The sequence below is a fragment of the Pezoporus wallicus genome, unplaced genomic scaffold (genome assembly GCF_028554395.1).
Source record: "Pezoporus wallicus isolate ANWC-B61680 ecotype Strahan unplaced genomic scaffold, APGP_CSIRO_Pwel_v1 contig_2025, whole genome shotgun sequence".
Lineage (NCBI taxonomy): Eukaryota > Metazoa > Chordata > Aves > Psittaciformes > Psittacidae > Pezoporus > Pezoporus wallicus.
Window position 1 is genome coordinate 3,408,210 of NW_026640253.1, and position 27,158 is coordinate 3,435,367.

Consider the following 27,158-nt stretch of genomic DNA (forward strand, 5'->3'; position numbering starts at 1 on the left):
TCCCTTCCACACCGGAGCTGACAATTGAGCAGGACAATAATGTAACTCCATATGCATAGCTAAATTAAAAAAACATTTTTCAATTAGCAATTTGGTGAGCCCATCCTTCCTTTGCCTAAGCACTGACCAAGTGGTATTTCTACTCTGATGCATTTTCAGAGAAGCGCTTTTATAGATGGATTTTACATGCAGGGTAATGAGGGAGGAAAAAAAGATGACATACAGATAGCATACATCCAGTTTTCAAAAATCAGTTTTATCTTTAATTGTTACATTCCAAAGGGGATATATGAAAGTCATCTAGCAACCATATACCTCTTGAGAGATAAGTACAGAATCACAGATACAAAAAATACACCTAACTCCCAAGATGACAGGTGCTAGAGAAAGTATGTGCCTTACACCATCAATCCAGACAAATGCAGGAAGATTTTTATAATAAATATTTCATCATATACTAACTCCTGAGACTTTACCCATGAAAAGAAAGGGAAAAGATTTTTTTCTTTTTAAAGAGATATCATACACATACAATATATTAAGCTATTAAAGCAAAATAGAACAAAATGCCAACACTGTCTTTATATGCACTGCATTTGAGTTTATCTACATCACAGTACGTTAAGTATGCAGCTCGAAGACTCAGTGTTCCATTTAACTTTCACCTTAAATCTGCAAACATCACTTGACATACAAGCATCTTGAAAGTATAAGTGCAAAGTATGATGAATACAGCCAATTAGGATTTCATCCTCTGATATGAAAGATTCTACACTGCAAGATTCAGATTTCCCGTACCTAGCATAAGTCAGCAGAAAATCCAAGTATATTTACAAAAGGTCTTTACATAAAGTGATTAGTGATTTGCAAGTAATGACTGCGCTCCCAGGTACTTTTTAACCACATAAATAGTAGAGCGAAACATACAGTTAAAAACACCATAAATCACAACTGTAAATAAGGTACCACAGTGGCTACCCAAGATATCTCAAGGTTTATTTTCTTTTCAGTTTTGTTAGTAAAAGCCATTTGAAAATGTGAAGATCTTAGCTTTTGGTTAATCTTTTAAAATTGCTTCCACTCCAGTACATTCCTTCAAAGTTCAAATACTTTATTTTTTTTTTTTAATTAATAACAAACCATTCAAGAAAACCCTTCTGAATTGGCAGGATCAGGAAGACATAAGTCAGCTCTTTCAATTAGTTCACTTTACTTCCCTGGAGTTATCTTACTGAGACACAATTAACTCAGCACAACATGACGGTCAAAGACAGATTTGCGTTGCTCTTGGACCTGTAGCTTCCAACGCTGCTGAGCATACTCCACTTTGTTCAACACATTGGCGCGGCTTCGAGAACGAGCCAGCACATCATGTGCATTGGCAAAAGGCTGGTGATCCTGGAATAGCAAAAATCATTAGTTTAGATCTCTAACAATTCCATTGAGCAATTACATTAGTCATCTTCGTAGTTACATTCCAAAGGAGGTGGGGGTTGTTTTGGTTTTGGTTTGTTTTTTTAAGTAAACAAGCTGTTTCAACAAGCTGCCAGTAATAATGACCCGGCAAGTTTTTGAATAGTTAGAACTGTACTGCAATTTCTCATGCAAAGTAACTTCCACAGGTTTCCCAAATAAACCAAACTTCATAGTACTGTCAAACAATTATCTGCTGCCCACAGACCCCACAGTGAACTGCAAGATCAGAACCACAGTCTTGCATCCATAGCAGCTGGTGGGACAGAAGCCTAGAACAGACCCAGGAATGAGGAGTTTCCTGTTATTGTCCCGAATGCACTCCACTTGAAAGTTGAATTAGAGTCAGTTCTCTGCCAGCTCTTGGGCATTTACCATCAGCCAGTTCAAGATGTTTATACACAGCTTCTATATAAAACCAACACACTCTGATGTTTACCAAACTAAACCTATTGTACTGAGCTGTCTAAAAGCACAGTGTCAATACAGCTGTTTAAGTGTCAGAGCTCAACAATAACCGAGTGCTTGTTTAATATTTACTCTGTTTTCTAACAGTACCTGCAAAGCTTTATTTTCTTATAGTAAATATAATCAGGTTATAAACAGTAAGAGTTAGAACTGAACTTATTTGGCTATCAAACTGTTTTGGACAAATGTCACATTGCTAAATCTATGTCAGAAAGTATCATATATACAATGCATAATGAAAAATAACATAGTTATGTCCCATATTAAATAACTGACTTCTTTGCATGTCTACACTTTTTTTTTTTTTCCCAGAACACTTTTGAATACATTTACATTAATGGATACCTTATTCGTAAATAAATTTGTACTGCATAGAGTAGCTCAATGATATTTCTTAGTAGTACAGAGATTATCATTAATGATACCCATTGAAGTGATGCCTACAAGTCCCAAAGCCACACATGAACCTCACTGGGCTAAGAAACATGCTCACAGATAACAAGAGAGAATCCGTGACCCACAGAGCTATAGTGTCATAATAAAAATACATGCAGTTGGATATACCTAGAACAGGCAGGTAACAGGTGGCAAATCATTTAAATCACAGGGAAACAAAATCATGATAGCAACACATTTCTGCCATAAAATAGATAGTGGGAATGAAAGCACAGGACAACCTACATGGTGCTGGCTTCCCTGATAAACAATCTCAGCTCAAAAGGCTAGGTCCTGTCGATTTCTATGTAGACAAGGGGAAAAAAGAATTTAAGAGAAAAGAGGTCTGTGCAAGCAGCTTACATTCATCGGTTACCACTGCCATTAATGGGCAATGAAAAAGAGCAAACATACTAGCTTGAAATCCAGCAACAAAATTGATGCACAGAAAGTGTGACAAAGATCAATACCCCAAGGACTTGCAAGAGGGAAGGCAAAGATGGGGATAAGTCATGAGGGTCCTTAAATTATTTCATGTTCACTGTCACAGAAGGAGAATAAACAGGAAAGGACCAATATAAACGAGAGCAAGGACTTGTAAAGTACTTTTTGTTCTGAGCACGGCTGTAGATAAAAGCAATAGTGACTCCATTAGCCACAGTAACAAGGGTCACAGTAACAGTTACAATAAAACACAAAACTGGTTAAAATGGATCCAGATTTTAAGGTAAATTCATTCTGCAGTTAACCTGAGTTCTGCTACAGAACTTATTTCACTTTTCTACCTACTATCAGAAGATTCTAACCCAGATTTGGAGGTATTAATATGATCCATTTAAGGTATAAAATAAAGGTACAGCATACAGTACAAATTCATGTTATTCAAGTAGTAATCTGCTCAATCTGCTGTAAGAATGCAGACAGAAAAAGGGTCATTCAAATCCCTCCTTTAAAAAAAACAACCCAACAAACAAAAACAACACACCAACAAAACCAAAACCCCAATATCCTCTTAGAAGTGACTGGGAAATCTTAAGATGTCAATACAAAGACATCTGGAATACATCTCCATGTAATATAATACATAAGGAAGTGCAGAAATAGTGGGGCATAACAGCAGTAGTATACCTCTGTTTAAAGAACCTTCAATTTCAGACAATGTTAGCTCAAACTTGGCTAACAATCCCACATTTATGTTATGAAATCAAGGTAAATAAAGAAGACACAGCTGATAAAAGCTATTATGCCTGATTTTGATTACTTAGTATGCTTCCTCAACAGAACAGAACAGAACATCTTTGTAAGTCAAAATGGCTGATGTGGCTACTGTTGATGAAAAATGGTAGAACTAAAGTATATGCTTTATTAGCATATACTCAGTTTATGTTAACTCAGAATATGCTCAGTTTACTTAGCAGTGATGGCTGTCACTCCAAAACCAGAAACAACTTGGAGAAGCTGAGCTCAATTCACATTAAAACCTACAGATACACAGCATAACTGACCATAGCATTTACCAGTTTTGATACAGTCAGATCTATGAAGCCACCAAAACAACAGGTAATGGAAACTACAAGACATTTTAAAAGATTTTAAAAGTCTTGCCATCATAACTTTGTTTCACCAAGAATAAATGTATTTTTCTCCTCCTATTAACTTCCTAGTTATTTGAAGGAGCCATGAAAATATTATTAACAATTTTATTGCAAGACGCTAATAAAAGTTTAAAGTCTTTCTGACTAGCTCTCATTTACTTCAATAGTAATAAAGTGCTCATGTCTGCTGGTTAAGCAGACAGCAATCTTCCCATTTCATATGCTGGTTTTGGTTTCAAAAATTCTTTCTAAGGTTACACCACACCCAAAGTATGCTTTATCAGTAAAAGCAGTACTGCTCAAGGGCTCAATACTGAAAGTACACTGATGCTGAGACTTCAGAACTGTTTTATCAGTTTGTGTGCTTCAGCACTGACACTTCACCACCAACCCAAATGCCACTGTAGAAAACCTTCCTAATGGTACTTTATGGCAACACTCTCCCAGGCATGTAGATTCATCAGGTTCAGATACACACAGATTCATCAGATGCAAAGCCATAGTTCATATTTTTACACTACTCAAAGTCCCCCTTCAATACAAAATGACCTACTTCTACCAACCAGTATTCCTTATCCACACTGACCAGTTACTTGTTTCCCTCTTTCCAACATAGTTTCATATGGTCTCATAACCCTTTCTTGTAACAACTGAAGACAATTTTGTTTCATTTTTATTAGAAGTCAAAACCACTATGTTGGAAATTGGGAAGGCCAGTAATGACAGGAAACTAAGTCATTAATGGACTGCTTCCCTTTTCCTGCCCCAGAAAGGTTGTTCTGATCTGTTGGAATATACTGTCACATTCTGGTTCCTAGCGGTAACATTAAGACATTATTTCAGCATCTGTCACTATTTTACTTCATTATAATAATTTCTTCTTAAATTTCAGCATGAACAAATTCAAACTGGATCAATATCAGGTGCAATCCTTCTACCTTCCTTTATAGAGAGAAATCTAAGTCATAAGCAACCTGCACAAACACAATCACTAGCATGACTGCATGGATCAATGATACTTAAGAAGTTGTACTTCCTACATAGCTTGCCTCCATTCCTACTCTGCTTTTTCTCTGAGAAAATAATCTGTGTCTAGAGTTGGGATAACTGATGGAGGCCTAATCTTACCACTTTCTAGGCCAGTAAAAAATGAAAGAGTGGCTTCACAGAAGTCATCACACAGCCTTCATTTCCTCTCCCTTCAGGAAAACCATTTACACTGCTTGCACAAAAAAAGCTGCTCATCCCAAGTATTTATTTAACAACTAGCCACCCCAATCTTTAGGTTAACTTAAGTACACAAGCACTCTGGTGAACTCACCCCAATATCTTCATCACTTTGTATGAGCTGTGAATGTCCAAAGAGACGTCTTTTCAGTATAGGTTCCACCAGTGTAAGGTATACCATGTACAGAAGAAGTAGGCCCAAAATAGACAGGTATATGATGATTGTAACCTACACAATGCAAGCAAAGTGAGAATTGTGACATCCCCTCATGATCTCTCAGCAGGAAGCAAGGACCAAAAGTACATGCAAAGCTTGTGATGAGCCTGTTGGTTTTGATAGTGTCACTAGATGACATAAAACCCATGAATGGAAAAAACACCAAACTATGACCAGATATTGAAAGAGTCTGGGGCAGACAAATTATGGCTTGAAACAGTTTCTCTTAGTGAGGCCTTGCTACAAATCTTATGATATTATGCCATCCCCTCTTAAAACAACCTGGTATTATAAATCTCACCTCAACAACACAACTGTTCAGTTTAGCCATTAAACTGGGATGACAAATTTGGGGGCTCCTGCATGTTCTCCATTCTCTAGCATAGATCTGCATTCAAACAGTCACTAAGAAAAATGGGAAGGGAAAAAGAAATAACAAATTTCTACAAGACCAAAAATAGGAGCCTCTGTTACAAAAGAAAAGACAGAGTGCACAATGTATTCACACCATCTTAGGGCTCAACAGCTCCAACAGGACAAAAATATATATTAGCTATATAATATAAGAATATAAAATATACATAAGATATATAAGATATATAAAATATAAGAATACAGAAACCAGTTAGGGCAAACACTAACAATTTTGCTCTTTTTAGTTTGCCAATGTACACAGAAAATTTATAGTAAGAGAGACAGCTGAATAATGAGAGGCCTTTCAAAAATAATAACAAAACCAAAGTCCAAAGCTTGAAAAATATAGCCTAGAACACTCTGAATTTCAGCAAGGTATAAAACCTAATCTCAAAACTGGGAATCTTCAATAAAGGATCTTGTGCCCGCTCTTTCAGCCATAGCTTGATGCTGTTGTTACTACTCAAGATAATTTGTGAGCAACCATAATGAAAAAAGGTTACATCTTAGGGTGCTTTAGAAACATTTTCCCTTTAAGAAGAGTATTTATCTAAAAGACAGACATATTTACTAATTGGTTGAAGTATTTAACTTATGCCAACGAAATTACATCATTTACCTTAATTGTGACAGAGCTTCTCTCTTCATATTTGCATTCGCAACGTAAACAGTATGCTTCTACATCAGGTCCAGGGACAGGCATAGGCTCAACCACATGAAGACAGTCACTGAAGATAGATAAAGTGCCAGGTCAGTTTTGAGCTGGTTTTAGCTAACCTGTTCTACTACGCATGCAGACCCCAGCTGAATGAGCAGAGAAGCCACCTCTGCTTAAGGTCAGCTGTTCTAAATTACAGGCACTCAAGATTTAAAATAAACAAATAAATCACTACTCCACAATTATTCTACTTAAAAAATTCAGCTATTGACAATCTGCTAAACAAGTTTTAAGACCTTTCTTAGCACAATGCTTTTTCAGTGAAAGCTTTAAAGCTGTTAGCATAAGAAGTCCAATGATTTGAATCCCAGGCTGAATGCATCATTTGACACTGTCATCATAGAAGAAAGTAAATTCCAACTATACAATTCTTTATTCATCATACTCAAAAGAGCCTTATTCTATCATTCCAGTATACAAAGAAAGATTAACCTCTCTTTGGTGTTCATGAACAGAAGTTCTCTTTTCTTGCCATAACAAGTTACAGGCATTGAAGAAAAAATAAATAAACAAATAAAAGTCGGATGAGCTGTTTCTCTAAGCAACAACATAGTGAGTTAATACCATTCAGTTTTCAGCAATGGACGCAGATGTGAAAGCACAATGTGGCTTAAAAGATTACAAATGTAAGTCAGTCCTGTGCCAAAACGCATGGTTGACAATCATATGGGCACTCTATATCATAGCACTGAAGTCCAGCTGCCATGAGACAATTGCTCTCACCAATAACTTATGTAATTTTGGTCTTTTTGCTGACTCAGGTTGGTTGTTCAGAGCTCGTACCCTAGAGCTCCTGCAGAGCACCGAGAGAACAAAAAATCATGTTTCACCTTTATCCTGGTTAATTCAGTATTAGCACAGTCAGAAGCAGGTAATGAAAAAAAATCCCTGAAATGGCAGCAGCAGTTTAGGATTCAACACTCTTCTAGACTAGATTACAATGCATGGCCAGCCACCAATTCATCTCTTCTATTTTCTTTGTATCTCTTCTTCATAACTAGGACTATTGAGTGTAAAGTGTAAAGTCAGTCTCTGGAGTAGATCAGAAGGCTTGTTTTCCCCATTTATTTGAAAGTAAAATTACATTCTCTGTGCAGGAGGGCACCATTCAAACTTCAAAATCCAAAATACATGCAAATTATAATCTATACAGTTTCTGTTCTTATGATTCAAAGCTTGCATCAATATGCTGCACAGGTATGGTAAAAAGCTTGTATGTAGCTTAAGTACAGCAGTAAGTCTGTTACTTAAGTAGATCAAATATTAATACCAGCATTTTTTTTTTCCTCCAGTTCAGTGTTTCAAGTTGCTAGGAAGCATAGGATCTATCAGAACCTTAGAATTTTGATGATGTGCTTCTTTGGACTGCGATTCTATGGCAATTTTAACGGAAAACATAGAAAAAGCTGATCCCTTTCTAGTGGATTTTCCCACTTAACTGCCTCTACATTACCACCTTCTCTCTTGCACCTACAGTAACAGCATCAAGGAACCAGCTCTTCCAAGGAAAGCTAGGCTAGTCAGAAGGGCAGCTTCTACACAGACAGATTTCCAGTTCATTCAGCTTGTAGACAGGGTGTCCTCCCTCCTGCACGTCCAAGACTACTACTGAAGTTGGCCTCTATATACAGCAATATATTCAAAGTACAACAAACACCAGCACTTTTGAAGTGGGTTCCTTACCCTTTAGGTGCTTATACATCACTATGCTTGCTAGCGCACTGTTCACCAGGACAGGACTGCCTGAAATAGTTGCAAACTCCAGAAGGATGAACAGCTTTTAATGGTGTCAAATCACCCCAGCCCATACTGCTGTTAGCATAAGGCACTGTTTGTCAGTCTGAAGACAAACAACTCGCAACTCCAAGTGAAAGAACTAGAGCATCTAAATAAGAGTATCTTGATGTACATTATAGATTCAACATTAAAAATTAAATTTTCATTTTATGTCTGGACAAGCCAGCAGTAAGTGGTCATTATACTGTACATAATTCATAAAGACACTAAACATTGATCTGGCTCATCTCACAGGTAACTGGGCTATAACTGATCAAATACCTAAAGGATGGTGCACATCAGCCAATTCTATTCAATAAGTTACTTGCAGCGATGCAGAAGCCAAAATATGGCACTAAATTTGTAAATTTTATTGCACATAAACTAGCAATTAAGCCTTTTAGAAGTATCAAGAAGACATGTCAAACAGAAGATCAAGCCATAAAATGTTCCCCATGTAAGAAATTATCTCAACAAATGTAAGATTGGAAAATCAATTTTTGAGATATTACATCCATCAGGGTCTCTCACAATAACTTTAGTCAAGCCTTGAAAGATAATTTCTCCTTCAATCCATACCACTATTGATTTAAAGGAAAACAGGGTCTTTTCTGCTAGTAAGGCACATACTACACAGTACCCACTAGAAAAAAAATAAAAATCCATTTTCATTTGCAGAGTGGTAATGAACAATAAACCCAGTGATACTAATACTCCAAATTGTCTGCTGTAGCTGGAATTCTCCCAGAATGCTTCACTGCTGCAACTTAATTTGTCACAGCAGAAGTAATATGGTTAAGTTAATCATGTGGAACAAAAATAGTAATTTTGATTGGACAGTACATTTTATGTTTATTGGTTTAGATTGAAATTTACAGTGTTACTCTTCACAGTTCTCCTGTAACTAATTTAATAAATCAAGGCACAGCACTACACATATCTGTATTACTAATGTTATTCCTATAATTATTTTTGTGGGCCTCCTCTAGGGCATGAAATGTTCATAATCAAGATGCCAATCTGCTGCTACTTGTCAGACTGAAAAGTCTTTTATGAATTCTGAATGTAACTGGAGAAGAGTCAATATATGAAGAAGTATGTCACGTTTTTATAGGCTGACCCAAGAATCTCTGGGTACTTCCAACATCAATGCAAGTCTACAACATGATGTTGTATTTGTATGATTTACACAGACAATGAAACTCAAGGTAAAATTATGCAAGGGAGCCATCCCCATGTAACAAATCACTGCCATCGCCTTTTCTTCTCCAACCCCTCATCCCTGGCCATGCACATCAGTTCTCAGCTTGGAGTCCAATAAATGTTATAGCTGGCCTAAACAATATAATAGAGCACACTGCTGGGACACAGAGATGTAAGACCTCTCTCTGAAAAAAATGTGTTGCTAGATGGCTCAGGCCATGTCATATAACTGCACTCTGTCGCTGCAACTCCAAGGAACAGAAACCTCCAGAAACAAGTCTCTAAATTCTAGTATGCGTTTCAAGAGTGGAGAAAGAGGAGACAGTACTCCCAAGTGCTAGTTCCATAGCCATGCTCCCTTGCCTTTGTGCCATTTCAAATCACTGAATTCAAATTACAGCACCCACTTCCCTTTTTCTAATTTCAAGTCTAAATAACTAACTAAACATGGAAGCAAGCAAACAAAAACAGAAGACAGGCAAAAACTCCTGATTTCAAGCCTGGTCCCTTCCTAGAGCTGGATTCTGAAGTACCTAAAAGTTCCAGTAAGTTATGAAAGAGATATCATTTCTCTTGGTACTACTATAGGAGACTCACATATAATCACTATGGTACCAGTCTTTTACTAATAAGACTCATTATAATTTTTTATGCCACATACACTCACCAGTCTTTCTGTGAAACATTTTTGTTGTAAATATGGCCCGAATGGTCTTTGTAAGGTGGGCAGATGCATTTACATCGGACATCCTCAGAATTCTGTAGAGTAAACAACATGCTTAGAACAAATTATCATCAGTAACTGTAAAAGGATATAGAAAGCACTCCTTACATAATACCTGAAATATTTAACACAACCTACTTGCAAGTATCTTTGAATAGTCTTACCCAGGATCTCCTTCAAGTTTAAGAACAACCCTTCAAAATTACTAAGCATGCAAAGCAACTTGTCAAGTAACACTATTGTTTTAGATAGCAAATACATTCTTCACAAAAACCCTGGAGTTTAAGCTCACTCTTCTTTTAAAGAAAAACAACATTCAGAAGCAACTGATGTTGATATACTTAACTATTCAACTTATGAAGACAGCTGTATAACAGATGCAGGGACAAGCTTAAAATTAATGAAAGAATATTAATCCCAAATGGAGGCTGGCAAAGAAACCTCTGCATGTAACTCTGTTCTACCTGGCCACAAGAGAAATAACCCTGTTAGAAAAACTACCAGAGAGACTAGTACAACCTACAGTCTTTGTCTCAAACAGCAGCAGGATATTGTAAGGTAGGGAAAGCAAGTACAAAACTGGAATTCCAAACAAGGGCGCAGTAAGTGTGCAAGATTACAGAAACTTGTATAAGCAAGTTTTAGAGAAACAAATTTAATACCTGCAAAAGCAATAGGCACTGCAGAAAGAAGTGAGGAGAATTAACTGTTATGAAGAGTGAGAAAGAAGTAGCACCCCAAATTAATATTTAGATCAGTACTGGGAAAATTGAACTTCAGGAAAAGATCACTTTGTGTAGTATATTAAAAGAATTCTTTTCTTCCCCAAATTTCACAGGAACAAAAAACCCTATGGAAAGAACAGAGATGTCTGGCAATGGGCTATGAATGGAAGCATCCTCAAATACATACCAAGTCAGAGTAACATATTTGAGTAAATAATAGAGGATAAACGTGGCTTATCTAAAATACCAGCTACTTTCTTACAGCCTTACAAAATAACATCTCAAGAAGTATTGGTCAGTTGGAAAACCTTTCTCCACACTGAAAAATCAAGTCAGTGTGACACTAGGTGGGCACAGGTCAGTTGGAAAACCCTGACTGCACTAGTATATCAAGTCACTTGTGGTCTCTCCACAGAAAACCCCAAGAGCTGATTATCATTAAACAGGAGAAAGTTCAGACATGCAGGTACTTTGACAACAGGAAAGACTTGTACTATTAGGAGACACGAAGTTCTCAGTCAGTCACAGAGTCACTAAGATGACAGTCCCAAACATTAACACAGAAGCACCAACAGCAGAGCGTCTGGGGACATTCAACCGGGTCAAGGCAGCAGGAGCCGACAGAGCCGCCGCAGGCCGGGTTAGAAGAGCTCGCTCAGACCGCGAAGCTCCGCGCTGAAGAGGCAAGACATGGGGCTGACCCCGATCACAGCCCGGGCAGCCACAAATGCTGCAGCTTCACCTCCAGCGAGGCCCTTCCAGTGAATACGCGGCCGTCGGTTGTAGTTTTGGTGACGGCTGCTCGGGGGACCACGTCAAAACTACATAAATTGCTACAGACTTACACGGCTGTCGCAGACAAGGGCGACACAGGGCAGCCCGGTCCCGCTCCTCCGCCTGCCCCACGGAAAGCACCGAGCTCCCAGCGGGCAGCTGCCCGGCCGAAACCACCAGGCCCAGCCTCCATCTAAAGCAGGTTGAAGCGGCAGTGGCAGGGACGGGGGGACGGAACGACCGGGCGACACCGAGAGACCGGCGGGGCGGAAGAGGGAAGGCCCCGATACCGGGAAGAGGGGGCGGGAAATACCACCGTGACCCGTTCCCGCCCGCGCCGCTCACCTTTGCCTCGGCGCCCAGCCCCGCCAGGGCAGCCAGCGCCAGCAGCCAGCAGAGGCCAGCCCAAGCCCTGCCGCAGGCCGCCATGTCGAACCCCGACCACCTATTGCTGCCACCGCGCCAGCCCCACATCGCCCGCCGCCATCACTTCCGCCTTCCGCCGGCCTCACGTGAGGCGGCGTCCGGCCGCGCTGCCAGCCCCCCGGGAACGGTGGCGCTGCAGGATGGTTCCGAGGTGAGAGCCGGGGTTCCACCCCCCCGCCGGGCTCGGCCTGCAGGTAGGACCGTGAAGGGCGTCTCCCCACCGCAGCCAGCGCTGCGCCCCGCGGGCCCCAGCCGGTGATCCGCTCCCAGTGGCACAACGGGTTGCTTGCGAGAGTAAGCGGAGGAGCCTTTTACGCAGTGCTTCTTCACCCGCTGTGGGGTGTTTCTTCAGAAGAAAGCATTGAAATGGGTTAAAATTGGAAAGTGGCAATAATTAGCACTCTAAATGAAACGTTCATGTTGAGATGATCCAGTTTTTCCATAAATGAACATGCAAGAGCAATTTATATAAATCGTAATACATTTTATAGACAGCTGTTTGAGAAGACTACTGAAATCCACCAATGTTCCCTATTTGTAGTGTGGTTGTTAATTATTGCCACCCAAGAGCAGTATTCACCTTCTTTCAGAGGGCAGCCAGCGATGATGCGGAGCAGCATTTCCAGCTGTAGTCCCTTGAGACCTGCAGATCAAGCAGTTTACAAACCTTCTAGACTCGGGAAGGAGCCCAAGGAGGTTTTGTCCTGTTCTAGAAAGAGGTTCTTCCCTGTGGGGTTGCTGAGGCCCTGGCACAGGGTGCCCAGGGAAGCTGTGGCTGCCCCATCCCTGGCAGTGTTCAAGGCCAGGTAGAACGGGGCTTGGAGCAACCTGGTCCAGAGGAAGGTGTCCCTGTCCAGGGGTCAGAATTAGATGAGCTTTGAGGTCCTTTCCAGCTCAAACTATTCTATGAACCCCAAACCCACCTTTTGGTGCTGGAGCTGGATCCACTATGACCCTGGCACAGTAGCCATGGTCAAGCAGGCGCTTGAGCCCAACCAGGGAAACCACTCAGGCTTATTTCAGCTTCTCTGACACACTTTATAGAGGAACTGCAGGCTGCAGGACTCAGCCCATTTATTCCCTCTCCTCTCTTTTATATGTTGTGTCTTCCTTATATCAATTTTCTGTCCTAAACTGCAACGTAACAACGCTATACATCATCAAAAGCTGCTCTGTTCCTTCTCTGTTTCTCCAGCCACCAGTTAGTGTCTGTAATTTCACAGGAACAAAATTAATCCTTTAGCTGTAGTATACTTTTCAATTGTGCTATTATATACTATAATACACTGCATCAGGCATCTCAGTAAAGGAGTCCGAGTTACTATGGAAACACAAAACACCTTTATTTAAAATTCAGGGAAAATTGCCAGCAGAGTATAATGAGCATACATCAGGTTTCAGCCTTAGCCAAACAATTTGTCTGTTTAATGACTGTATCTGCAGTGAAAGTGTTCTGAAGCGTGAAGGTGGCTCTGTGTCTCCCTCACCACCCACACTCATAGTCTGCAATGGGTGAGGTGACTGCCGAGTTGAAAAACGTGCTGAATCCTTAGAAAAACACGGGTAGAGTTTTGAGCTGAAGTAAACAATGTGCAGTTTCAGAGGCACCACTGCATTTGGAAGAGCTCATGGTAGAAAAGGGTTTCTATTAGTCTGATACACTGATCTTCTAACACTCTCAAAGAGCTCTAGTACACAGGTAATAACTGCATGTTTTTTAGATGGTTGGAATGGCCTTTGGGACATTAAAGGCCAGTCTTGGAGCTTCCTCAAATCCAAGGACACCAAAAAAAGAAATACGAGCCTGTGAGCCACAAGCTCTTGGTGCTGCAAGCTAGAAGCAAAGATTACTCTTTCTCAAAGATGAGTCCATTCTTCCTGTAGGAAACACTAAGTAATGATTTAGTAGTCAAAACTGCTGGATGAATTATTACAAAAAAAGATACTGGAAGGTTTTATCATTTGGAGTTTGGGGTTTTGTTGTATGGGTTTTTTTAAATTTATTTGTCAGCACAACAGTATCAGAAGCATTCCTGTTAAAGTACAGTTTAAAAAACAGAAGTTAAAACATGTGAAGAGAGGATGATTTTAAGAAAAAGGATGATTAAATGATTGCTCTGAGCAAAACTGCTCTTCAGCTAGCTAATCTGCCAGAAAGGCTGAAGATAGGTTTCATCTTCAGGAGAGCTTTCAGAGGTTTATCTGTGGAGTCTGGGCTTTAGTAGCATGCGAGCTGCTCCCTGCACTGTGAACTCAGTCCTTACTGCATCAGCTGTCTTCAGATTAGTGGAGCTGGGCTCCTACACTTTAATGACAAGATTTGTTTTGAGTTGCAGCTATGTGCTGCCTCTGTAAGCTAAACCCTGTGCTTTGCTATCATGCACCATAAAAAGTCAGCTTTTTACAGTTTTGTAGCTGCCATCATGTATGTCTCCATCATCAAGGCCCACTCACCTAGCCCCCCTGAGAGCTGTTGGCAATGCCTTTGATCATTCAAAGGCCCTGCCTGTGAGGCTCTGGAGAGGAGGCAATCCTGCTCCCACCCTGGCCACAGAGGAGACAAACCATGGGGAGCAGCAAATCCCCCTGGGTCTTTGGGGCACAGCTGGAGCAAGGAGCAAAATACAAGGCTGCAACAAAGACAGAGCGCAGGCAGATCATCCATAGGTGTTGGTGGGGGAGAGCCGCCCCAGGGGCTTATCTTTTCTGTTCAGTCATCTGATGAAAGTAGCTTATTAAGAGCTTTATATTTCGAGGCACTATATGTGCAAAGCAGGCTTCTGCTTTTCCTTTCCTGCTCCAGGAGCCTCCCCAACATTGCATCATCTCTGTAGCCAGCTGTGCACTAAGCTGTATGCTGCAGAAAATACATGGACTCAGTCAGAGATCAATATGATCAGACAAAAAGCTGTTTATTACAAACCCTTAACCCCTTAAATACTATTTCTTACATGCACTTACAGTGATTTGGCATATTATGATTGGATACATGTCCTGAAGACCCTTTGCAACTAGCATATAATTGGTTAAGCACAGGTGTGGGAACTTGACCTCGAAAGCTTGCCAACAGTCCACAGTTCTCATTACATCAGTGAATTCTAGCTGCTTCTTATCTTGCTTGCTTAAGCTTCCTTGGGCCTCTCATGGCCTCGCTGTATCTTTCAGGATTATTCAGAGTTTATGTACCAATTATCCATTCTCCCGTGAGAACACTGTCTCCACAGCTGTATCTCTGTTCCTCCTTACTGTGCTGCACTGATTCACATGTGTATAAGAGTATTTTAAACCCTTTTCCCTGTAAAGTAACTTTATGCACTAAGTGGTAATAACATTGGACTCTACTGTGCTGTGTAAAAAAATTTGTATAGGGTTGCTATATAGGTTTGCACTCTGCAGCTGAACAGGCATTCATTGTCATGGGGTGGATGTTCCTTAGAGCAGGTAGGGTAGATGGTATTTACCATAATTTTTTACTAATGCAAATTACCATATTTTTATGTCAGTTCAGCCTATTCACATACAGAACTCGCCTGCTTCCCTTCCTTTTCTCAGACGAGAAAATCTTTTCATTATCAACAATCATATAGAAGAAAAATCTGAAGGGATTATGTAAATAAGTGACTGAATCAGCATTTCTGCAGTCATTGCCAACATGAAAGCAATGTGACATTTGCACAGAAAGAAAAACAAAGTAAATACAGATTTTCTTTTGTCTATTCCCTATGTTCAGTTAAAGAAGTTAAATGACGGCAGCACTTGTTATTAGAGCAGTGTTTACTTAGCAGAGAAGTGTGGGAAGCAATTAATTACAATGTCGCTTGCTCTAGGCTAATGAGAAATTCACCTTTCAGCAGATCAGTCATCAGCATTCGTTTGAATACATTCTGTTGCTGGTACTGCATCCCTTAAAATAAACAGCACAATTTTGCCTCATGGGTTTATGTTTTGGGCCAGACACCCGGTGGCTCTCTTCAGGTCTAACTTATATTCTGGCCTCATGGTCTCTGGAGAACAGAAAGAGAAATTGATGCCGGCGGGGTGGATGGGGTACAAGGTTTACAATAAAAGCAAGCTTTCCAAATATAGTTCATCTCAGAGACCCATTACATTACCGTAATGCAATGTAATGGCTGGTGGCTTCCTCCCATAACCGAGGCATCATTTTGCAATCTGCTGTTAGAAGTTACGTAAAGCCTTTCACAACAGGAATGTATGCATATGGAAAGGGCAAGCCAGACAAACTGTTTACTTCTGTATTTCTATATCTGTATTGATATTTATGATATGAAGCAAATGGAGGGAAGTGCTGAAAGAGCATGGCATTTATTTTATCTTTCTGTCTCAGTGAATCCACTTTTGACTTTTCTGCAGGCTGTACAAGTTCAAGGTCCCTCTCTGCTAATGCAAGGTCAGCTGGTACTCTCGTATAGTGGAGCATTTCACTTCACTCCCATTTCAGATACATAGGGAGTATGCTGTGTTCTGCATATGGTGTCAGTGACATATGTCAGACTCCTATCAATGCAATTCCTGGTGCATGTCCCTTCCTTCAGCAAAGGAAACATACTGCAGTCACAAGGAACAGCAGCTTATAGGTGAGAAGGGGGCTTTAGCTGGTTAAGCACTATCTGTAGGTCCACAACTCAGACTTCATTCCTTTCAGTGTGAAGAACAGCTTCAGCATTTGTTTATTTAATCCAAAATTTATTAAGAGCCTTTGGTAGGCCTGACCTGGCATGAACTTGGGCACGCTGCATGCCTTGCTCAGGGGAGAAACAAGGTCAGTGCTGCTCCACACGCTTTGTCGTGTACTCTCTCTTGCTCTCCTGAGGAGAGCCTTTGCCAGAAGCACGTTTGCATGGAGGCAACCATGCCCAAAAACGAACCACAGTTTCTTCCCCATGCAGAGTAATCCACTGGGATTACTCTAATAAATATGTGCTCCCTGTTTTATAGTCAAAGAGGTTAGCACTAAACATAAAGTCACTATGAATCTGGAACATACTCTACTCAGTGCCAGAGATTTCATTCCAATCTTTGCTGCAACTTGCATGGAAACACCATAGCCAGTGAGAGATACATGAAAGACAAGGCAAGGCTATTTTTATGATACAGCTACAGGCCTTTTGTAACAATTTATCATTACTTTTCTCAAACTTGTTGCTAAGCAGAGGGGCTTTAATCAATAACCTCAACAAATAACTAGGAACCCCTCCATGTGTTGGCTCTGTTCTCTTCCCTTGCCTGCTATTTTGGTCTGTTTTCCAAAGTACACATCAAGCGAGCCCTGGATGGATGTGGGCCCCTCATTCACACTTCAGTGTCAATAGGAAATGAGGAACATAGGCTCAGCATCTTGCTGGCCCGGGTCAGCGACAGTAGTGCAGTTGTACTGCAGATACCTGCTTTAATTAAGAGCTCTTTGTCAGCAGACCTGGGCAAGGCAAAATGAAAGCTTGGAGGCTATGAGTTGAGTTTTGCACTTTTAACCTTTTTTCAGTTAGCATTTTCAGCCTTTCTCAGACCTTGGGTTACCTACTGCATTTGATCATACTGTCACTGGTCTCTGTGGTGTAACATTAACAATATGCTTTATTTGTTTTAGATACATAATTCCTTATAACTGCACAAGCAGGGTTTTTGATATTCTTATTCATTCTCATTCTTAACCATTGCTTATCTCTAGCAACCACAGTATCACACGAGGTTTTTCTTATAAACATAGAAGAAAATTCGAGTAATTCCACATATATAGACCTGTACAGAGGAGGTAAGTTTCATTCAAAGACAGCATTGTGCAAAGGGAGTCAGATACTTCAGATGACCACAAATATTGACATTATGTCAATATTTTGTATTCTTAGCTTGTACGCCAAACATGTACACATGGGGCTCTACCCTTTGCCTTCTGCCGTGGAACCATTATGGGTGCCAAATCCATAGCCTGTCAAAATGTGCACAGACAGTAAAAATCAAGAGAAATAATCTAAGTAAACAAGGCCCTCAGTAACTGCTTTCTAACATGGCCATATTTCAGAGGGCTCTTAAAAGAAACTGTAGTTCCAGCAGGTATTTTTCATGTCAGCCCTTTCACTCTGACATCTGTGCCTAGACACTCAGCTGGTGTAAAGTCTTGCTCTATTCAGATCAGAAGTAATGCCACATTCATGCATAGGAAGGTTCTGGCCATTGTGTTTCATTCAGATTGAACCTCTAATAGAGACAGCCTAGTAGCTGGCTCTTCTCATGCTGCAGAACAGCATTGATTTTGTGCGACTACATAGCCAGAGTTTATGTGGAAGACACGGCATGGAGGATGCCCTACTTGCTCTGTTCCCATGACAACACCCTGCAAAGCAGCTCCCTGCAAGCTTCCCCCTGACTGCCTCATCACATCTGACAGCCATACCCAGGCTGCAGAGTTCAACCCCAGACAATGCTTCTTCCTTCAATTAACAAGAAGTGTTTTGCAAGGAAAGAAAGGTCTATTTCAAATAGTGATGTTTGGATTGTTAGAACAGAAAGTAGTAAGCTCTCCACCACCCGAACACTGGGGAGATGGCAGAGTTTTGTCTCCCATTTTATACTGCACACTGCTGCTCAGTAATATAATTTGGAATGACTTTTGGTTTTGCTCTGGGGGCTATATTTGTTTTCATTGGTGCTGGGTACAATGTGCCTGATTCTCCATGTATGCTGAAATGAATTAAAATATAACAGCACTTCAAATAACTCCTCATCTCATGTAATAGAAGTCAAGGAGTTATTCGGACTAATTATTGTGGAGAGGAAGATCTGCTTTTGTTGGGAGTGAGCCTTATCCTGCCCATCCTCCAAAAGCTGTATGCCTTCTGGGAGCACCTCAAGAGCAAGGCCTTCACAAGGGCCAAATACAGGCCAGTCAAACCAGCAGCTATCCAGGCACAAGTCTTTGGAGCTGATGCTCTTGGCTGTATAGATAAGAAATGTGGAGCATAAAGATGAATTCAGGACACTGAAGCTTGGTGGCAGTGGTGGAAAGTGAGCTGTTTTCCTGCCTCCCAGACCAGTGCTATAGTGAGTTGGAGGATGGTAGTCATTCTGTTCTTTTAAGTTAAAAGTATTTTAAAACATTTTTTCCAGTACAGATTCTAAGTTTGTTTTGCTTTTTATATGAAGACCAAGAGCTCAGTTTGTGGCTTTGGCTCTACCACTCCCAGTTACTCCATACATGCCTCAACAAGTGCATGTTGTCGTCTGGATAGGAGGGAAGCAAACTTAGGCCCGATATAACCAAGAAAGTGCTGGGATATAAATGGGACTCACCAGAGGGCTAGAGCCCACAAAGGGGCTTCTCCAAGCCTGCCCAACTGAGAGGAATGTGCAGCTGGATTCTGACAGAGTTATCCCCTTTCTGACACTGAACACTCTTCAGGGCTGGCAAGTGCTCTGTCCTGGCCCAGTCATGGCCATACTGAGGTGTGAGCAATGGCTGACTTACCACCTCTGATGTTCTGGACCTGCAAGTGCCCATGAGAGGGCATCACGGCTGCAACAGCAAGCCAGACTCTGTGCACACTTCCTCCAACAGCAGTCCTCTGAGCATCCCTCACCTCATACCTCTGTGTGCTACCTAAAATGCATTCAGGAGCCAGGTTCACTGTCACAGGGGTCAGCATAAGGTGCTTCCTGCATCACACGCAAGGATGCTGGCAGTCCATAAGTGACAGCCCATAACCCATCCCAGGCACTTGCCCCACCAGCAGCCACTGAGTATTGTGTCCTGAGTTTTATAGCACTGTAAGGACTCAGTATAAAATCCACTGCAAAAGCTCATTGCTCTGACAGACAAAGCAGTTTGCATGATATGAGGTCAGGCTATCTGCTGAAAAGCTGTTTGTCCTGCCTCTTGGTGACTGCATCATGCATATTTTGATTTGATCCATTATTCAACCTTGTCCAGCCCAAGCATTTCTGTGACCCCAGCATCAGCCTGCACATTGCCTTCAACTTCATTCAATTACTGGCTAATCTGCTATTCCATTTTATTTGATCTGCACCTTAAAGACCAAATCATGTGTACTGCAAATCATACAATGACCATCCTTATCTTGGGTAGCTTCAAGCTGGTCCTGAGGAACAATTAGATCACTGTCTGTAGAAGCTGCCATTTAACTAAGAAAGAAATGACAACTCTAAATAAGGCAGATGCAGAAAGCCCAAAGATTGCTTACACTGATAATAAAAATTAATCAAACATTATTAGCAGTCTCCAGAGAACCTAGTACATCATGTGCTTCTGAGATGTGCTTCTGGTTATTCTGCCTGTTGCAGAGTATCTCAGGCAGAGATATTCTGCCTGACAAGAGCACCTGCTTCTCTGAGCTCAGGGGCAGAAAGGAGCTTTGCTGCATCAAGAAAAGGATCAAAATTTGGAGCCATTTTCAAACAGAGTGGGGGTGGCTGTTTTTAAAAGCCGTTTGAGCCAGCCTGCAGTTTAGTGGTGCCAAGCCATGATCTCTGGGGAGTCAGTAAATACATGCAGGTGATTCTACAAAATACATAGCCTCGTTTTTCTTGCTATAGAGTAGGACTTAACCTAGAAACAGCTCACTCTGAGAAATATTCCCTGGGAGGCTTCTTCTGCACCCACCTAAATGCAGCTGTGATGGGCTTTTAGGTAGGCAGCATATTCCACTCAGGAGAGCTGTGGGAAGCATTGGTTATTAACACTAGTCTCTCACACAGTTATTTCTATTAATCACATGTCATTCCTTTTTCCATCCTGCCTGTCTTCTTCACTAGCCACGTTACCCTAATTCTAACTTACCAGCCTCAAAAGCTGGATGCTGAGTCCATTCTGTATCATCTTTAATACACTGGAGCCCTGATGAATGCTTCTGAGTTTCACAACAACTGAATGTTTTGTTTGGAGTTTGTGTATGTGTCTTTTATTCATTTGTTTATTTACCCATCACCACCACTTATATTTATAGCTTGGTATTGTGGGAATAGTGAGGAAAGTGAATAACTGATCTTGCCATATTTTTCTCCTAAAGCAGTAAGAGGTGCATCTGGATTACCTTAACTCAATTTGGGACAGCAGAGAGGCGAAGTGTGGGGAGAGCAACTGACGTGAACTCATTGCCATCTAATACGATTTTGGAATGAGAGCACCCTATTAACTACCCTTTCATGCAGACTATGGTGATTCATTATGTTGGTGCTTTCTCTAAGTAGGGTTTTTTTTTCGGCTGCCACTGTGTCTGGTTGCTCTCTGGATAGGTACAGGTGAACCCATTTTCCCTTCTTTGTGGTAATTACTTAGATAATGCACAAATTCCCAGTTGGATTCTAGTGTTGGATGCTCTCTTGAGGGCAGGTGATGCTCGCTGGGGCAGAAAATGATCCTGGCAGCAGAGGGAGGACTTTGCTGAGAGTTAAATGACATCCAGATAATTTTAACGTAGTCACCACACCTTGTTGAAACAAGCTTAAGCTTTCTTTCTTCAGCTGTGCCTCCCTACTGAGTAGAGCAAGCACTGCCTTGTTCTGCCACATAGCCATGAAGCACATGCATAGCACAAGCAAACAGGATATTGGAGTTCCTGTGGTGGGATAGGTGGCTGGTGGCCATGTCCTGCACACCACAGCAGGGGCCTGGAGAGCCTGCAGCAGCAAGGACGTGAGTTTTTTCACCTGCCCCATTCTGCCCATGTATCTGGGCTGTCTGACCCCCCAGCTTGCTAACCATAACCACAGCATGCTCAGAGAGGAAATTATTTGACAAGGCCTTAGCGTCAGAGGAAGAGATAAAATCCTCACCAAAATGGTCTCCTTCCCCTCATTAGTATGACCTTTTCAGAGTTTCCCTCTACAGTGAGAAGCAACAACAGCATCTCCACCAGTTAAATCATTGCTCTGTAGCAAGCTGCTCTAGGACCCTGTCCCAAGAGGCTCTTCCTAGCTGTTGAAGCATTGACCAGGATTATAAGGAGCCCCTCTGAGAGATGCCTCCACCCTCACAGCTAAACCATACCTGGGATCTTTGCTTTATTCATTACTTAATTGGAAGGCACTGAAATGGATATTGGAAGATACCTCGTGACCTTAATATCACAGCATATGAAGCAGCAGGAGGAAAGAGATGCTAGGCAGAAACTTCCCTGCAACAAAATGTGGTCTCGGAGTAAATGTATCTAGGAGAATGCTAAGCTGTAAATGCCAAGTTAATTAGCCCTCATACATATTTTTTTTTTTAAAATACACTGTCATCTCCTTCTGGAGGAACAAGAGCTCATTTCCCCCTTCTGTTAGCCTAAAAAGTCTATCCGAAAAATGTCATTGAAGCCTAAATCAAGAAGCGTCATGATACTTTCAGTAGAAGAGTTCTCTGTGAGTAGAAGGAGTTTAAAACCCACAGATCTCCTTTCTAAACTTGCTGAGCAAGAAGGCCAAACAGCCCTTCCCACAGCACCACTCTCAGCAGACCTACTTCACTGGATTCTCAGACATCTCCACTACTGAGACCCAGCTTCTCTGTTACACCAGGTCCAAGTCATATTTTGCCCAATTAAGGGTTTTCTGCTTCTCTGCCAGCACCCAAAACGTCTAGTGGCAAAATCCTGATCATTTTTTGTCTATCCTGATCTCTACTGGCCTGGATAAATCCAGGGTGCTTTGTTTTCTGGATAAATCCTGGATAAATCCAAGCTTTGTTTTCTGACCAGGGATTTTGAAGTGTTTTTTGGATTTGTGATCCAGAGAAATCCAATGGTTAACCCCCAATTAAATTTTTCTTTTCAAATTAATAGCCAGTGCTGTCTGATGTTGCACAGTTTCTCATATGAAGCCTGTTTGTCTTTGCTCTCCATGACTTGATGTGTTTTGCAGCCGTCAAGTGCCTGATCCCTCGCCATGCTCCGTCTGATCTGTTTGTGGAGGAACAGAGGACTGGGGTTTATAGCAACAGCTTAAAATATATTGGTTTTCTCATTGAGAAGGTAGGTCTCAATACTGCTCTTTCCCTTAAGCAGTATTTTTCAATACTGTCTCTGCCAGCAGTGCCACTGAGATGGTCCCCAGCTGGCCACAGCTGGAAAAACACAGTGACCAGCACAATGGGGTTGTAGGTGATATTGGTACTAGCCCTGCCTACCATTTCCTAACAGCAGAGAGAGTTTTTAGCTGGCTGGGTCCATGTTGCTCATCTCAGTCTTCCTGTCAGCCCCTTCTTAATGCTTCATCCCTTGGAAGGATGAATGTCACAATGTCACCCATGGGGCTGCTGCCCAGCAAGAGCATGGGGATGCTGCAAGCTGCAGCAGGCACAGGCCAGCACAGCCAACCCAGGTACAAACAGTGCAGCACTGCAGAAACCATGCTGTGGAGCACAGGGCTGGTAAAGACTGTGCCAACCCCACAGGCAGTGAACCTCCTGAAGGCACCTCGAAGTGGTAGTGGTTTCCTGAACTGCAGTCGCAGTATCTGCATGTCCATTGCAGGGAGGAGGTGGTTTTTCCTGGTTTTTGAGAAGGGTATGTGAAAGGGGGTGAGCAGTAAGTCAGTGCTGACCCTGCCACTGCCCAGGGGTGACATGTGGACAGCAGGGGTGAGACACACAGGGCTGAGCTCCCTATCTTTTAGGATACTGGAATGTTTTACATTCAATGAGCACACAGATCTGCATCTCTTCCCCTTGTGAGAGCCAAGATGCTTTTCTGGAGAGTCCAACCATGTCTCACAGTGGGGGCAGCCACTAGCCTGAGGCATCGATCCTGCCTCATTCAGAAGAAGGAAGAGAGAAAGTCCCTGTAGCATCCCTCCAACTAGTTTTCACTGCTGTGGCTTCCTGTTATTCCCAGACTCCTGGTATTTTTAGGTTGACTGTCTTCACACCCACTTTGAGAGTGATGAAGTCTCATCCTGGGGAAGTCATGGCAGCACCACCCTAGTAACAAAATCATTAAATCAATTGACTTTTCAGCAATGCCATCACTAGTGAAATGTCACTGATACCTACAGTGTAATCTCCAGAGTCTGTAGCCTTTCATCAGCGATGTGATTGTTAAGAGAAGGGGAGGAGGAGGAGGAGACTAGCACATGGCTGAGCTAGCCCCAGCAGCACAAAGCCCATGAAAAGGGGAAAAAAGAAAACTCAGCTTATGAAAAGGATCAGACTTTAATGGAAAACCAGTGCCTCACCTCCATCTATTAAGTGAACAGATGATAAAGCAATACAGACCACAACTGATGTTTGCCCCATAAAATAAACCAAGCAATGTACAGCCCTAAAATATGTTTATCTTGAAATAAGTCATCTAGTTATTTGCTTCTGAGACATACAAATCAGGCTTGTTTTCACAACATGTTGCGCATCACATTATCATCAGCAAAACAGCAATAGAAAAGCCCATAAAAAGGACCTCCCTGGAGAACTATTAGATAACAGATTACCCTGCAGATATCTATGGAGAGACACCCCAGCGGGTCTCATCTAATCAGCTGCTCTACTGGCAGAGGCAAAGAAAAAATGGTGGATCTCAGCAGGAAACAAAATGCATGTGAATAATGTTGCTGTAGGGCTAATTCTGGCAGCATCCTCTGACTTCCCACTTGGCTCAGCAGCAAGTGCTGCTGCAGAGTGGCCAGCCCAGGAAGAGTTAAACTGGACAGTTGGTTCCATAGCGCTTGAACTGATGTGGAGAGGAAGGTGTTGGGATTAGGGGGAGAGGCCTACTCCACAGCCCCAGAGTGCTCCTCTGCTACTGCCTGCCCATGTGGCCTCAAGTACCTCACTTACTGTCAATTATAGGCACGAACTGGGAGCCTGACAGCCACCCTCCACCAGCTGTCCAGATCTCTGAAGTTTTCAGAAAGCCACTAATGTCTTAATCACAGAGGCCATCTTCATTGCAGGAGTCCAAGCAACACCACCTTGCAAGTTCCACCATATTTTGAAGTGCTGTGATGGACCAGATAAGGCTCCTGTTAATGCCTTCCTCTTTGTGTGCTTCAACTCTGTTTTAGGCATGACCAAAATTAAGATGATTAACAGAGGGCTAAGGTGTGTTGTCCCACTGCACTTTGCTGACTACATTAGCAAACCTATACTGCTAGAGAGCCCTTTGGCCAAGGAGCAGCTGGCTCGCTCTCTTTTAGGCTGTTTGGGGTGGGGGGTTGCACTTGTCCTCACCTGCAAAATGTTTGTTTGCTGCATGACAGCATTCACCAGCTAGGGCATAAATCATTCAACAAAACCCTCCACTACCCTAGGGGCTTCTCATAACATGCTCTTACAGCTGTCTTTTTATCTCCCAAGTCCTTCTCATCCCAGATGGTTTCAGACACTGCCCTCTCCTCTGCCCACAGCCACCTGCCAAGAGGCAGCAGGTCTCTTGGTTGCGGGGACATGCCTGGGCTCCCTTGAAAACCATGTCGGCAATAGGTTGCCAAAGGTGCATAAGTACATGCCTGTGCTGGAGACAAGGAGGAGCAAGCACCCAGGGCTTGCTGAGCTGGTCTACAACATTCAGCCACTTTACCACTTACCTCTGCAGCCATGCAAGTGCTTGTATTGATACAGAGTTCTGATGTTACTTCCCATGGTCTGTAATCCCTCTGGGCTGAGGGGAGTGCCTGTCTCTTAGGGCAGCTGTCCTGTCTTAGAGAGCATCTCGCTCACAGGAGCCACCTCTGAAAGGCCACCAGCATGAGAGCTAGACCTGCTCTACGCAGAAGGGATGAAATTTTGCCCATTGATTTTTCATTTGTGTGTGCTAGGACTCTGCTCTCTTGCACCATGGATAGACTGAGTAAGCCTAGAAACCTGCAGCAGTTCCGGGAAGCACAAGAAATTTTTTTGCCTGTACATTTATCCTCACTGTTTCTCCACATTATTGCTGGAGTCTGGTTTCTTTCTGTGTTCGGAGGAAGGCAGCCAAGTGCTGAGGAAAGCCACTTTCACTGGGCTTCAAGTATTGCTGCTCCATCAAAGGTTTTTGCTGTGGCCTTTGATTAAAAAAAAAAAAATGATAATTTGTCATTGGTAAGAGTGAGATCAACTACTGCTAAAGCAGTCTAAGGCACATCTGGGCAGAGACAGCAAGCCCCTAAATCCATGTTCAGAGCTTTGGGGAAGACTGAAGCCTTAGGCTCCTGTTCCTCTGTTTTGTGCTCACATAAGTACTGCACACATCCCTTACCTGCTTTTTGCTCTGGCCACTTTCTTTTCCTGCCTTCATAAAATTTACAGACACCTTCGTATTCCCATACACTGGCTGGCACTGCCCCAGGTTGCTAGCCAAACACAGCAGGAACAAACTCAGCTTTCCAAAGGGTAAGACTCGAAGCAGCACAAGCAGGATCTCACACCTCCTTTGGGAGGCAGATGGATGGCAGTGAAAGGCTGGGATTTCAAATGCTCACACTTTACCACAATGGCACTTGGCCTGCCTGGTTAGCACATCTCCATTGACGCTCTCTCTATACCATTTTCCAACAGAAACACAAAAGCATTGTGGAGTCCCACCAGGGTAAAGAGTGAAATGAACTCCTGTTCTCAACAAAGAAATACACTGAAAACAAAAAACCCAGCATATTCAGGATCCAAGCAAATAAACAGCAATAACAATGTAATTTTATTTAGATTTAATTTGACATGTAGCACAGTAATAAGCACAGAAAGAAAGAAGTACCAAAATACCAAACTCATAGCATAGAAAATAATCCAATATATTTCATATTTAGAGAAATATTTCTACCACACATCAGTGGGACTGCCCTGGGCAGCCCAACTCTGTAAATATATATATATGTATATATTTATATAACTGTGTTATATAAAATACTGTATGTAGAGAAAGCACTGAAACTTATCACCAAAATAGAAAATAGCTCAAAGTACAGATAGTTCAGATTTGCTACTCACACCCGATATTGGAAAGAAGTTCAAACCCACTGCAGGAGATAAAGCTGCAGCTTAAATGCCATGGCAGGCATGAGA

General features: G+C 42.0%; 2 protein-coding genes and 1 long non-coding RNA gene across 4 annotated transcripts in view; 1 reads left to right on the forward strand and 2 right to left on the reverse strand.

Annotated features, from left to right (window-relative positions):
- RPL27A (ribosomal protein L27a) overlaps positions 1 to 17,535 on the reverse strand; it is a 231,101-nt gene extending 213,566 nt beyond the window's left edge. The window contains exon 1 of the mRNA XM_057418284.1: positions 17,527 to 17,535. Within this exon, the coding sequence (XP_057274267.1) occupies positions 17,527 to 17,530 (4 nt within the window). The 5' untranslated portion in view covers positions 17,531 to 17,535. The remainder of the gene's footprint in view (positions 1 to 17,526) is intronic.
- Positions 236 to 12,283, reverse strand: TMEM9B (TMEM9 domain family member B). 2 transcript variants are annotated; one of them, XM_057418281.1, is made up of 5 exons: positions 12,095 to 12,283; positions 10,194 to 10,285; positions 6,449 to 6,557; positions 5,293 to 5,427; positions 236 to 1,398 (listed from the first exon to the last, which is right to left on the reverse strand). In XM_057418281.1, exons 1-5 carry the CDS (start codon positions 12,221 to 12,223, stop codon positions 1,243 to 1,245), a joined length of 621 nt encoding a protein of 206 aa, XP_057274264.1. In that variant the 5' UTR covers positions 12,224 to 12,283; the 3' UTR covers positions 236 to 1,242. The 2 variants fall into 2 exon arrangements, with proteins under 2 accessions (XP_057274264.1, XP_057274265.1); XM_057418282.1 differs by lacking the exon at positions 12,095 to 12,283 and adding an exon at positions 11,821 to 11,843.
- Positions 17,536 to 23,493: 5,958 nt separating the features above from the next.
- Positions 23,494 to 24,440, forward strand: LOC130604044 (uncharacterized). The gene is made up of 2 exons (XR_008973355.1): positions 23,494 to 23,665; positions 24,141 to 24,440. It is a non-coding gene; the product is annotated as an uncharacterized LOC130604044 (long non-coding RNA).
- The last annotated feature ends 2,718 nt before the right edge of the window (positions 24,441 to 27,158 follow it).